Source organism: Mobula birostris, chromosome 29, assembly GCF_030028105.1.
Source record: "Mobula birostris isolate sMobBir1 chromosome 29, sMobBir1.hap1, whole genome shotgun sequence".
Classification (NCBI taxonomy): Eukaryota; Metazoa; Chordata; class Chondrichthyes; order Myliobatiformes; family Myliobatidae; genus Mobula; species Mobula birostris.
This window is the reverse complement of record NC_092398.1, coordinates 12,118,345-12,131,316: the sequence shown is the minus strand read 5'-3', so window position 1 is coordinate 12,131,316 and position 12,972 is coordinate 12,118,345. Positions and strand designations below refer to the sequence as shown.

The 12,972-nt window shown below is 39.9% G+C and overlaps 1 protein-coding gene across 15 annotated transcripts in view; it reads left to right on the top strand.

Moving 5' to 3' along the window:
• Positions 1 to 12,972, top strand: part of LOC140190195 (protein 4.1-like) — a 159,115-nt gene that overhangs the window by 135,086 nt on the left and 11,057 nt on the right. For 12 of the 15 annotated variants that reach the window (XM_072246717.1, XM_072246719.1, XM_072246729.1 and 9 more), the window contains 2 exons: positions 8,355 to 8,762; positions 10,418 to 10,543. In XM_072246717.1, the coding sequence (XP_072102818.1) occupies positions 8,355 to 8,762; positions 10,418 to 10,543 (534 nt within the window). The remainder of the gene's footprint in view (positions 1 to 8,354; positions 8,763 to 10,417; positions 10,544 to 12,972) is intronic. The other 3 variants (XM_072246725.1, XM_072246727.1, XM_072246726.1) reach the window with 1 other exon arrangement.

The following is a 12,972-nucleotide window of genomic DNA, read 5'->3' as shown; positions in this document are numbered from 1 at the left end:
GTCCATAAGTTGGATTTTAGTAACTTGGGAGTAGCCTGGAGTTTTGAACATTCTCTTGTGTTACTAATATCAAGCCAACTTTTTGATGGCCATTTCAGTTCAATAGAAATTCATTGTCACAGACATGAACATTAGGTCTGCAAAATTCTACTGTACTATAAACTGTTAGATCATTGATGATTTGATAATTTTGAAGTTGGGTGAAGTGTGCCAGTAAAGGACTGTAACACATTAAGCATTAAGTATGCATATGGGTGCATGGTTTAAAAACTTTTCCCATAACAGAATCCTCCTGATAGTTAAAAGAATACACACGTGATCTAGATAATGTTCAAAAGGTTCTTCTGTTAAATATTATTGTGCATAAAATATAAAATTTTGATCTGCTATCCAATATAGAACCTATATTTCTACTTCAAAGCTGTAAATTTAAACTATGCATGACATTTCTTAATACACAAGTCCTAAAAATTGTTTGGGAAGTAAGATTTATCCCTGCTCCCTATTAAAATCATTTTTAAAAACTTGCGATTTCATGCTTAAGCTTCAAAGTTTAGCTCTGTTCATTTTGAAATTTCCCTTGTGCCTGAAAGTTTTTTTCAATACATCAGTAATTGTTTGGAAGTTAAATTGAATTTAGTTCCCTGGTCCCCTAATCTCGTAAGACCATAAGATATTGGAGCAGAATTAGCCTATTTGGCCCATCGAGTCCGCTCCGCCAATTCATCATCCATTTTCCTTTCAGCCCCAGTCTCCTGTCTTCTCCTCATAACCCTTCATGCCCTGACTAATCAAGAATCTATCAACCTCTGCCCTAAATACACCCAGTGACTTGGACTCCACAGCCACCTGTGCTAACAAATTCCACAGAACCTCATGTGATCACTGTCCACGAATTCAGACTCTCTCTCAGGGAATTATGCCCACTGTTATGAAATACAGCTTTTGTGTACTACACCAAATAATGGGAATAACTTGAAGATTTGTGTATGGGTTTGATTATCTTCTTCCAGACTATGGACCAGGTCTATAATTAAGCTTGAGTATTATTGTTCAGCATATAACACATTCTTACTATATATTCTAAAATCTCATAATTATGGAATTGATGAGGTAAAAATTTATTGTCTTCACTTGTGATTTTAGTAATGTGTGCAGTGTTCTCCGCTTGAGAAATTGGTGGCCAGTAGCATTTCAGAACCACAGTGTACGTTTATACCACACTTGAATGTTTTATAGCTTCAGTTTGTGGAGCCTGTATTTTATAGTATTAAAGATAATTTAGACCATCTTTGTGAAATGCTTTTTAATAAATAAAATCTGAAGGAAGAGAAGCAAGTAGTTTGTGTTAGCTAAGGGATGTCCAAGTTGTGTTAATGTGAATGGGGTCTTGATGACTGGTCTTATTTTTATTGTGGGTATGTGCAAAAGGGGGGAACAAACTGTTGTTGTCTGTATGTTTTCTAACTAAACACTTCAGTCATTTCTACGCTGTATGTTCACAATGTTGAATACCCAACAGTTGAAACTACAGTTGTTACTGGTGAGTGCTCCTTGGTACTTTATGCAGTGCAGTTTTCTGTTTTAGTTTAATGGCTTTTAGCTGGCATATTTGCTTATTTATATCTGGTACAGCCAATTATTTGTGTTTGCTTGGAATGGAGATGATGAACGATATCCTTGTCTTGACCTACTTGGGCAGCTCTTCAAATTCTATAAATATTTGTAAACTTATGGAGAACTATTATGAGAGAGTTTTCTTTGGCACTGTGAATTTATATGCACGGGTACTAAAATGGTGGAATTTTTAACAATAGTTGATATTGTTCAGTCATTTTTAAATTTGGGCATTGACAATATGCTACTGGTACAATTTACAGTAATTGCAGCCTGGAACAGTTGCAGGGGTTCCCAACCTCGATTAATGGCATAAAAATGGTTGGGATCCCCTGTATTTGGAGAATCAGGTTCTGGATCGAATAACCTGAGCAGAAGGTCCTGCGACTTTCTTTCCATCAAAAGAATTAAGTGGACCTAGCATTTGCCATTGCGTTTACTTTGGGAAAAACCCGCAGTCTACGTAGGTCAAGTAAGAACCTCCACTTTGCGCCAGTACAATTTGTTTTCATTTCCTACTGAATCTGAACAAAATTGCAGTTATGTCATGTGGCACCATCATTTGTTTATTTTCTGCTGGCCAAATAGCTGATGCACATACATGTTAATCTTGTCTGAGGCCTTACTTTAATTATTTGATCTATGGAGAACTTCAAATTGGCACTTTCTAAGAGGCGCTAAAATACTTAGGAAAAATGCTGGGTGTCCATCTAGTTTATGAAGCATTAATAATAGCCATATTGCTCTTTAATAATACTCTTGGAAGAATTTACTCTAAACTTTACCCATTTACAGCAAAAGCAATTTATCAGAATTCTGAGAATGGTATATCAGTTTCTTTTCCAGGCCAAAAGAAATCAATATCATTGTTCTTGATCATTTGGATGTGAGATTTTGTACAATTCCTCCAAGTACTATTTCTTTCCAATGTATCTGATCTCCAGCACGATAAGAAAATGTGAAATTGGTTTAGTTGCATAAATAATGCACATTTTTTTAAAAAAATAGGAAATATAAATATCAAAAGATTTACAAGTTGTTTTACTGTATGTAGTGTAGTGAAGTATAAAATTCAAGGCTTTTTTATTGTTGAAATCTCATCATTATATTTGAGATTTAAAAAAATAACGTGAACAAGTTAAATTTCTGTAAGATGTGTGAAGCCTTTACGCTGGAACAGTGAATTTGAAACAGGTATAAATGCTCATCTGATACTTGGTTCTATAATTGGGCATTTTCCATATTACTATAGTCTTAAATACTGCTTGTTGAATGTACTCAGTATTAGAGAATCGGTGACTAATCTTATGCCATTATAAAGTAATTTTGATAAACAAGGCTGTTACATATTTGTCTTTGGAGTCTAGAATAATCTATTTATTCAAGGCAGATCATCCTTGGCTCATATTTTTATAAGTATGTTTGAAACCAATTTAAGATCAAAAATCCACTGTATCTTAATATAAACTTTTACCTAATATTTAACTACTATTATGATCAATTCCTCCCTGCGCCTCATTTGGCAAAAACCTTCCCATTTCTTTAGCATATGTCTGTTTTACAAAGCCAGATTGCTAGCTGGATGCTCAGTTCAGCACGGGTGGAACTTGTGCAAGGAGCTGGCTGGTTTCGGACTCGCCCCAAAGTCCGATACCACTACACCACCGGCACTGACAACTATTGTGGTCAGATACCCTGTTAATTAAATATCATCATAGTCAATGTCTATCTTATGTTATAGATTAAGTTTAAGTTCTCTAGATGTTTGTTTTTGTCTGGCTCCTCACCATCATATCAGGATCTTATTTAAATATCTTTAAACTTCCTCCGAACATCTGTAGTTATAATTTCAATAGCTATCCTAGATTGCTGTGTTTTTTCTTTCCAGTCTTTATTTATTAATTCGAGGCTTGTATTATTTAGAAAAATAACTTAGTAAATATCAGTATTTCATATTTTACTGCCTACAGCAGTGTGATAAATGAAATCAAGACATGTTCACCTTCCTGGCTTTCCCCAAAATAAATCTGATGGGCACCCAAGTATTTTAAACCCCATTAACATGTACGCTTGCCCATTTTAACCTAACTATGCAGTGTACATTCCTTTCTGCAACAGGTTTGTAATGTCTTCACGTTTCAGTGCATGCTGCTTGTTATTGAAATGCACCTTAAAGCTGCAATATCCCTTTATCGGTAAACGTGCCACTTGAGACCAGCTGATTTAGAAATGGGAATCCATTAGTTCAACAATTTTTAGATAAATGAAGCCTTTTTAAGTCTGGACAGATTCAGTTAAGGGATACTGAAGCTTTAAGAAAAATGACAGGTTTATTCATCTTTTTTTATTCCTCAAAGCAGAAGTTGTATTTTAGAGAAGAGTTAGATTGAAGTGCTTCTAGGTAGCATATCTTAACTGTCTATTAATAAGTTTAATGTTTCATAATTCAAAATTACAACTTTAATTTGAGTCACAGTTTAAGCCCGAGAGAAAACATATTAGCAGAATACCATGCAGAGTCTATGGGCATTATGCAAGATAAGTTTTTCACTGTTGACAGTAATAAACCAATTTGCAAATTCCCTTATTGCATGAAGCAACTGTGCCTTGCAAATATAGGAAAAGGATTGAAATGCACGCCTTGTTTAACTTTTGCTATCATTGTAGCCCTTAAATTCAATCCTTTTCTGGTACCTAACTGACCTTATTGCGTTTTCTTCTTTTTCCTCTCTCTCTCCTTCTCTACTCCTTCCTACTTATTGCCTAGAAATTAATAGAAGGCCTACACGGATATTTGCGTGCCAGTGAAAAGCCAACACTCTTCCAGGCAACCTACTTCTTTTATGCAACACCGGAGAAGGCCCTCCGTGAAAGACAGCCACAGACTCCAAATAAAACTGCTTTGTCTAACTCTGTTTCACATGCTCAGGTGCTATGCTTTATTCTCTCTTTGCCACTTGCTCAGCAATTATTCAAGAAGAGGTTTTTAAGGTGCATGCTTTCACTCACCCAAGTTCTCCACATGACCAGCTTTTAAATAAGGTATTTTCATTCTCATCACACTGTTTGTTTATCTTTTAAACAATGAAAAACGTCTTAAAATAAAAACATCAGAACAACTTCATCCCCCCACCCCTGCTTGCTTCATCAAAAGCAATACGAAGTGATATGCAAGACATCCTACTAAATACCTGAATGATCAAATGCATGTACCATTAACCATAAGATTTTTTCCCCCAACATTGTTCATCAGCTTGTAGCATTAAGTTGCTGAATGACTATAAATTTTTAAAAGAAAGCAACAAATTTTACACTGCAGTACAGTATGTGCAACCTCTTTCTCTTATGGGCATTTGAAAAAAGAGCCATCCTTCCGGTGGAAGAGCAACACCTTCTATTGCATCTGGGTAGCCTCCAACCTGATGGCATGAATATCGATTTCTCCTTCTGATATTAAAAAAAAATTCCATCCCTCTCTGCTCTTCCTCTATTTTCCCACTCTGGCTTTTACCTCTTCTCACCTGCCTGTCACATCCCCCTGGGTTCCCTCCTCCTTCCCTTTCTCCTATGGTCCACTCTCCTCTCTAATCAGATTCCTTTCTCTCCAGCCATTTATCTTTTCCACTCACCTGGCTTCACCTATCACCTGATAGCTATCTTCCTCCCCCACTCCCCTCCCACCTTTTTATTCTGGCATCTTCCCCCTTCCTGAGTCGTGAAGATGGGTCTCAGCCTGATACGTTGATTATCTGTTCATTTCCATAGACACTGCCTGACCTGCTGAGCTCCTCCTGCATTGTCTGTGTGTTGCTTTGAATTTCCAGCATCTTCAAACTTTCTCATGTTTGCATTTTAATCAGCGTTGATTCTTTTGATATTTATTACAAACTCAATGCTACTTTCACATTATCACCTTCATTATAATCTGTACATTAAATCCTCACATATGATAGCAGTGGATTCTGAGAACTTATGAAAATAGGGGAGAGCGGGAAGAGGACGAGCCTTCCCCAGTATGCTTATGAATAGTTTGTTTGATTGTGATACTAACATACAGGTTGAGTACCCCTTATCCAAAATGCTTGGGGCTGGAAGTGATTCAGATTTCAGATTTTGGATATATAATGAAATAGTTTGGGATCACTATATTTTCTGACTCTGAATTTATGTGCCACCAGTATGCATTCTTTGTCTTACACTTGCTCATCACACATATGCCGGAGGTTCAAAAGTCTCAGAGGGCAGTTGCTATTACTAAGGAGAAGGTGTTTGGGAGGCTGTAAAGTCTGAAGGTAGATAAGTCACCTGGACTAGATGGTGTATACCCAGGGTTCTGAAAGAGGTGGCTGAATAGATTGTGGAGGCATTAGTAAAATGATTTTTCAAGAATCATCAGAGGACTTGAAAATTGAAATGGCACTTCACCTTTCAAGAAGGGATGGAGGCAGAAGAAAGGAACTTGTAGGCCGGTTAGCTCGACTTGAGTGGTTGGGAAGGTGTTGGAGCTAGTTGTTAAGAATGAAGTTTCACGTACTTGGAGGAACGTGGTAAAATAGGCCAAAGTCGGCATGGTTCCCTAACTTGCCTGACAAATCCATTGGAATTCTTTGGGGAAATAACAGGCGGAATAGACAAAGGAGAATCAATGGATGTTGTGAACTTGGATTTTCAGAGGTGCTGCACATGACACTGCTAAACCTGATAAGAGCCCATGGTATAACAGGAAAGCATGGATCGAAGATTGGCAGACTGGCAGAAGGTAAAGAATGGGAACAAAGGGAGCCTTTTCTGATTGACTGCCGGTGACTAGTGGTGATCCACAGGGACAGGTGTTGGGACCAGTTCTTACAATGTATGTCAGTGATTTGGATGACAGAGTTGATGGCTTTGTGGCCAAGTTTACAGATGATACGAAGGTCGGTGGAGGGGCAGGTAGTGTGGAGGAAGTGGGGAGGCTGCAGAAGGACTTAAACAGATTAGGAGAATGGGAAAAGAAGTAGCAGATGGAATACAGTGTTGTGAAGTGGATGGCCATGCACTTTGGTAGAAGGAACAAAAGCATAGACTGTTTCCTAAACAGGGAGAAAATTCAAAGATCTGAGGTGCAAATAGACTTGGGAGTCCTCGTGCAGGATTCCCTAAAGGTTAACTTGCAGGTTAAGTTGGTGGTGAGGAATGTAAATGTGATTCGGCATTAATTTAGAGGGGACAAGAATATTTAAAACAAGCATGTAATGCTGAGACTTTCTAAGGCACTGGTGAGGCCTCACTCGGAGAACTGTGTGCATTTTTAAGAAAGGATATGCTGACATTGGAGAGGGTTCAGAGGAGGTTCACAAAAATGATTCCAGGATTGAAAGGCTTATCATATGAGGAGCATTTGATGGCTCTGGGCCTGTACTCACTGGAATTGAGAAGAATGAGGGGATTCTCATTGAAATCTCTCGAATGTTGAAAGGCCTCGATAGATTGGATGTGGAGAGGACACTTCCTATGGCGGGGAGTCTAGGACCAGGGGGCACAACCTCAGAATAAAGGGACGTGCATTTAGAACAGAAGTGAGGAACTGCTTTAGCCAGAAGGTGGTAATCTGTGGAATTTGTTGCCACAGGCGACTGTGAAGGCCATGTCATTGGGTGTATTGAAGGCGGAGGTTGATATGTTCTTGATTAGTCAGGGCATGAAGGGATACAGGGAGAAGGCAGGAAAATGGATCAGCCATGATGAAATAGTGTAGCAGACGCAATGGGTTGAATGGGCTAATTCTGATCCTACGTCTTATGATGTTACTGATAGACATTGAGCATGTTTGATTTTCATCAACAGTCATCTTGGCAAAGCCATCAATTAATTTCTCTGCTGCTTCATGATCAGCAGACACTTTATCATCACAAGTCTTTAAAAAAAATTAATTCCGTCCCTTTTCTTAAATTTCTGCAACCAGCCTGCAGAATGCTCACGATTACTTCCAATTTTCAGAACGATGTGATGGATCCTTGTTTCATGTCAGCATATCGTTAAGTGGCATATGCTTACTCCAGCATAGACGGATCCACTCTTTGAATACATGATCAAGATCATTTTTCACTTTATGCTGTGCTTTTCTGTTCATTCCATATGTGAAGTCACTTCTAAGAACTGTCTGTGATACGCAAAGACCTGCGCATCGCTTGGGAACCTTCCCAGCACCTTGTGGAATTTTCCATTTGTGACATCATGTCAGTGCTTTTAAAAAAAAAGCCAGGTTTTGGAGATTTTCAGATTTTGGCATTTTGGATAAGGGGTACTCAACCTGTACTAGGTTTAAGGTTGGTGAAGAAACTATGCCGTTATTACAGGAGGTATTTTTCCAATTAACATTGTCTGTAACGAGCATCAAAGATTGGCCAAGTGATTTTAAAACCTCAAATTAGACAGCAAATTTTATCAGAGCCAAGTGATTATCCATAAAAATGCGAAACATAGAGTTGCATAGAATGTATCCTGGTTATAAATTCTAGGTGAAGTTGCTGATGTCTTTTTCCCTGGAATTTCTTAAATGTTTCTATATAGCAAAGGCTTGAGCCTTTTTTAGAATCTAAATTGTGGTCAGTCCTTCAAATAAACAGCACGAGTCTTCTCAGTGTAGCAGGAAACATTTTTAAAATACAAAGCTGCTCCCTTGATATTCTGATTCATCTGCAACTCTGCCAAATGGTATATTTCTTTAGACCTTACATTTACCCATTTTCTTATAGAATGTGGATGACGGTGTGATATCAGAACTGGAAGAGAGGTCAGAATGTGTAAAGATTGATAACAAGGCAGAAATAGAGGGACTGAAGCTTAAAAGTGGCTTCAGCCTGAGCCAGGTGGCTGGCCTGTCAGAGTCTCGACAAAGGTGTGACCCTGTTCCTTCCTCTGTGAGTAGCAATGAGGAAGACTTGTACCCCCCTCAGAACAAGGAGCTGCAGGGGCAGAACAGGTCCGATACAGGCCTGGATATGCAGTCTGAAACTTCAGAGGAGATTGTAGCAAAGGCCCTCTTGAGCTCTGTTGCTTCTCAGCTAAGCCACCATTTGAAGGAGATTGAACAGAGTGAACGACCTTTAAAGATAAATGCCGTTCATTCCCATGAACCACCTCCGCTAATCTGCTGCTCTCAGGTAAAACTGGAATCAGAAGACCACAAGGTCTTTTCAGCTTGGTACTAATTTGCTTTCCACAATAAAAAAACTAAGACACTGCAGCACGTTGATTTAACAATACTTTCAGGCAAATTTTACCGTATATTTAGATACCTTCAAAATATAATTTAAATACTCCATCAGCTTTTTTGGAAAGAGAAGGGTTACTTGGTGGTTGCTTGCTTCAGTGTTGATGGTTTCTGGACACTGGGAAATCTTGGTAAAGTACTTTTCAAATTGTTTTGGAAACTGCAATAATTATTGTCTTTGCATAATCTCCTATCTAAACTCTGACCAGTTCTAGTACTAATGCTGACTTTTGCTTGGTGATTGATTAATGGTGGCAGTTAAAATGCTTTAACACTTCATTGATCCAAGTAAAAAAGATATTGAAGAATAATCTTTTTCTCTTGATTGTCAGTGGGCAGCAGATTCTGACACAACTTTGTTTTTTAATTGGTTTCCCTTTGTTCTGTTAATTATATAGTCTTGTTGGTGTTCGGACAGAGTTGTTGAGATTGATTTATCGAGATACAGTGTGGAGTAGGGCCTTCCAGACCTTCGAACCACACCATCCAGCATTCCCCAATTCTCTGAGCCTGCAGGACAATTTGCAGTGGCCAATTAACCTATCAACCGATACGTCTTTGTGCTGTGGGAGTAAACCCATGCGGTCACAGGGAGAACATACAAACTCCTGACAGACAGCAGTGGGAATTGAACTTGGGTTGCCTGTACTGTAAAGCGTTGTGCTCTACTGCGCTATTCCCACAGAGTACATGATATAGAGTTCTCTCTGCATTTATTCCCATTTCTGGCAGCTGAATCATGAAAAACAAAATCCACTTTTCTTTCTCCCCCTCAGTAAAATTGTTTGGGCATTTTAATACATCACTGCTATTTTTAAATTGTGTTCCTGATATCATTAATATGGAATATTTAAAAATTGCTGGAAACACTTCAAGTCTGTGGAATGAAGAAGTCTTTGGCCTTAAATACTATCTCTGTTTTTCTCTCTCCACAGAATGCTGCCTGACCTCCAGCATTTTCTGTGTTTTTCTTCATACTGACTAATCTAATGATGCACTCTGGTTATTTTTTTGAAATCTTGTCAGTTGGGTCTGTTAAATATCCCTATGCTAACAAGACATCGCTATCTCTCCAGTACCTGAATTCAAAAAGCACATTTGGAATGATAAGCACAAGTCGTCAGTGATACTCACGATAATGTAAATGGACTGTGTCAGAAATGCTCCTTTGGCATGAAGATTGCAGTTTGTATTGGAAGAATCTCTGTATCAACTCTGAATTGGCTTCAATGGCAAAATAAAGTGCTGGCTGCTTTAGTAGGGCAATTTGAATTAAATTACAACATTAATTGCTGTTTTTTTTCCTCTTCTTTTGTCACCACTGAGCAATTGGCAATGCAAAGTTATTGTGGGTGTCTAGTGAAAGGAGATTTGAAAGGACTTGTTTTGTGGTCCACAGTACTGATGCTGCACTGGATTTTGTTTTGCCATTAGTAAAGCAGCTGACATTAATTGCTGCTGCCATGTATATAATCTCTGGGAAAACTTGGTACATATGATTTACCGTTTCCCTCTCTTCCCCCCCCCCCCCACCTTTTTAAATAGCCTCCACTTGTGAAGACTCAAACTGTGACCATTGCTGACATGCCACATTCTGAAAATGAAATTGCAACCAATGAAGTTCCTGTTGTTCACACAGAAACGAAGACCATCACCTATGAAGCAGCCCAGGTTTGAAATTATGAACTCTTCTCAATTGTTCTGATTAAGGATTTCGTTCACTCTTGAAGTATGTGCTATTAATTAATGTAAAGTGGCTGGTCTTAATAACTCTGGGTTTAAAAAGTGGTAAAATTTAGTCAGAATTCCTGTTTGCTCACTGTTGGATTCTGTATCTGTGGTCTTAAATTGAGAAATATTTCTGGGTCATCTCTGATGGATGGCTTCAGATACCTGGGGCTTGCATTACTGTGATTGTTCTGGCACGTAGTCAGGTTTTGGGAAACTAGCAGTCTCTGTGGATTGCAGGAGAGCCATGGGAAATTTCTATTAATCGATCGCTGTAGAATATAACCCCATGAAGTCTTATGTAACTAACATATTCAGAATGGTGCCTGTACGTTATCATATGTAGACCAGCGTTTCATTTTTCCTGCCCAATGTTTTGAGAAGCAACACGCACAAAGTGCTGGAGGAACTCTCCAGGTCAGGCAGCATCTATGAAAATGAATAGACAGTCGACGTTTCAGGCCGAAGCCCTCCTCAGGACTGGAAAGGAACGAGGAAGACGCCAGAATAAAAAGGTGTGAGGGAGGGAAAGGAGGCTAGCTGGAAGGTGATAGGTGAAGTCACGTGGGTGGGAAAGGTTAAGGGCCAGGGAAGGAATCTGATAGGAGAGGAGAGTGGACCATAGGAGAAAGGGAACAAGGAGGGGACCCAGAGGGAAGTGGTAGGCAGGTGTGAAGAGGTAAAAGGTCAGAGTGGGGCATAGAGGAAGGGTGAGGGATTTGTTTAACCAGAGGATATTCTTGTTATCAGGTTGGGGGCTACCCAGACAGAATACAGGGCGTTACTCCTCCACCCTGAGGGTGGATTGTCTTGGCACAAGAGGAGGCATGGACCAACATGTTGGAAGGAGAATGGGAATAGGAGTTAAACTGTGTGGTATCAGGAGATCCCGCATTTTGGTGGATGGAGCGGACGTGCTTGACAAAACAGTCCCCCAGTTTACGCTGGGCCTCACCAATGTAGAGGAGGCTGCACCTGAAGCACCAGACATGATAGATTCACGGGTGAAGCGTTGCCTCACCTGGATGGACTGTTTGGGCCACTGAATGGAGGCAAGGGAGGTGGTGTATGGGCAGGTGTAGCACTTAGTCCATTTGCAAGGATAAGTGCTGGAAGGTAGATTAGTGGGGAAGGACAAATGGACAAGGGAACCACCGAGGGACCGATCCCTGCCGAAAGTGGGGGAGTGAGGGTGTAGGTACGTTTAGTAGTGGGGTCACTTTGGAGATGGCAGAAGTCAAGGAGGATAATGTGTTGGATGCGGAGGCCAATGGAGCAGTAAGTAAGGACAAGAGGAACTCTATCACTGTGAAGGCGGCGAGAACATGGGAAGATCTCTGATGTCCTGGAATGAAAAGCTGCGTCCTGGGAACAGATGCAGTGGATGCAAAGAAAATGAGAAAAGGGAATAGCATTTTAACAGGAGGTGGGGTGGGGAGAGGTATAGTCAAGATAACTGTGGGAATCAGTGGGCTTATAAAAAAAAAATGTCAATTGACTGTTTGTCTCCAGAGATGGAGATGGAGAGATCAAGAAAGGGGAGGGAGGTGTCAGTGATGGACCAAGTAAATTTAAGAGCAGGGTGGAAGTGAGAGGCAAGGTCAATAAAATTGACGAGCTCAGGGTGGTGCATGAAGCAGCGCCAATGCAAAGTAAAAGCTTTCCCATAACACTAGAAAATACTGGAGACTTGTCACAATTTAAATTTTAGTTGTTACCTGCTTATTGTCTTTAATCTTAAGTTGATTTTTTTTTTTGGAGTATTTTAGTTTGCATTAGTTGATTCTAGAATGCCAGTTTTCTGCAAAGTCAGCTAATGGAAAACAGTATTGGCCAGCCTCCCATTTTTCACAGTCCACAAACCTGAATTCTTAACTCTGCTGCCAGTGTCCTAACAGATGTTGAGTCCTCTTTATTCCTCGCTGCTATGCTCTTTACAGTGCCAACTGTAGGATCGGGGTTCATTTCCCGTTGCTGTCTGTAAGGAGTTTGTACGTTCTCCCCGTGACCGCGTGGGTGTCCTCTGGGTGCTCCGGTTTCCTCCCACAGTCCGGATTAGTGAGTTGCGGGTGTGCTATGTTGGCAACACTTGTAGCCTGCCTCCAGCGCATCCTTGGAATGAGTTGGATGGTCATTGATGCAAACAGCGCATTTCACTGTATGTTTTTGGTGTACATGTGACAAATAAAGCTGACCTTTATATCCAGCAGTACTGCAGCTTTAACGTTCTCATCCTGACTTTCAAATCTTCTTTATAGTCTTGGCCTACCAGAGCTCTGAAACCTTTTCCAGTCCTAAAACTTTCTGAGAACTTGGTGTTCTTCCAGCTTTGACCCTTGCCCCCTCTTCTTCAAAACAATGGCATCTTCGCA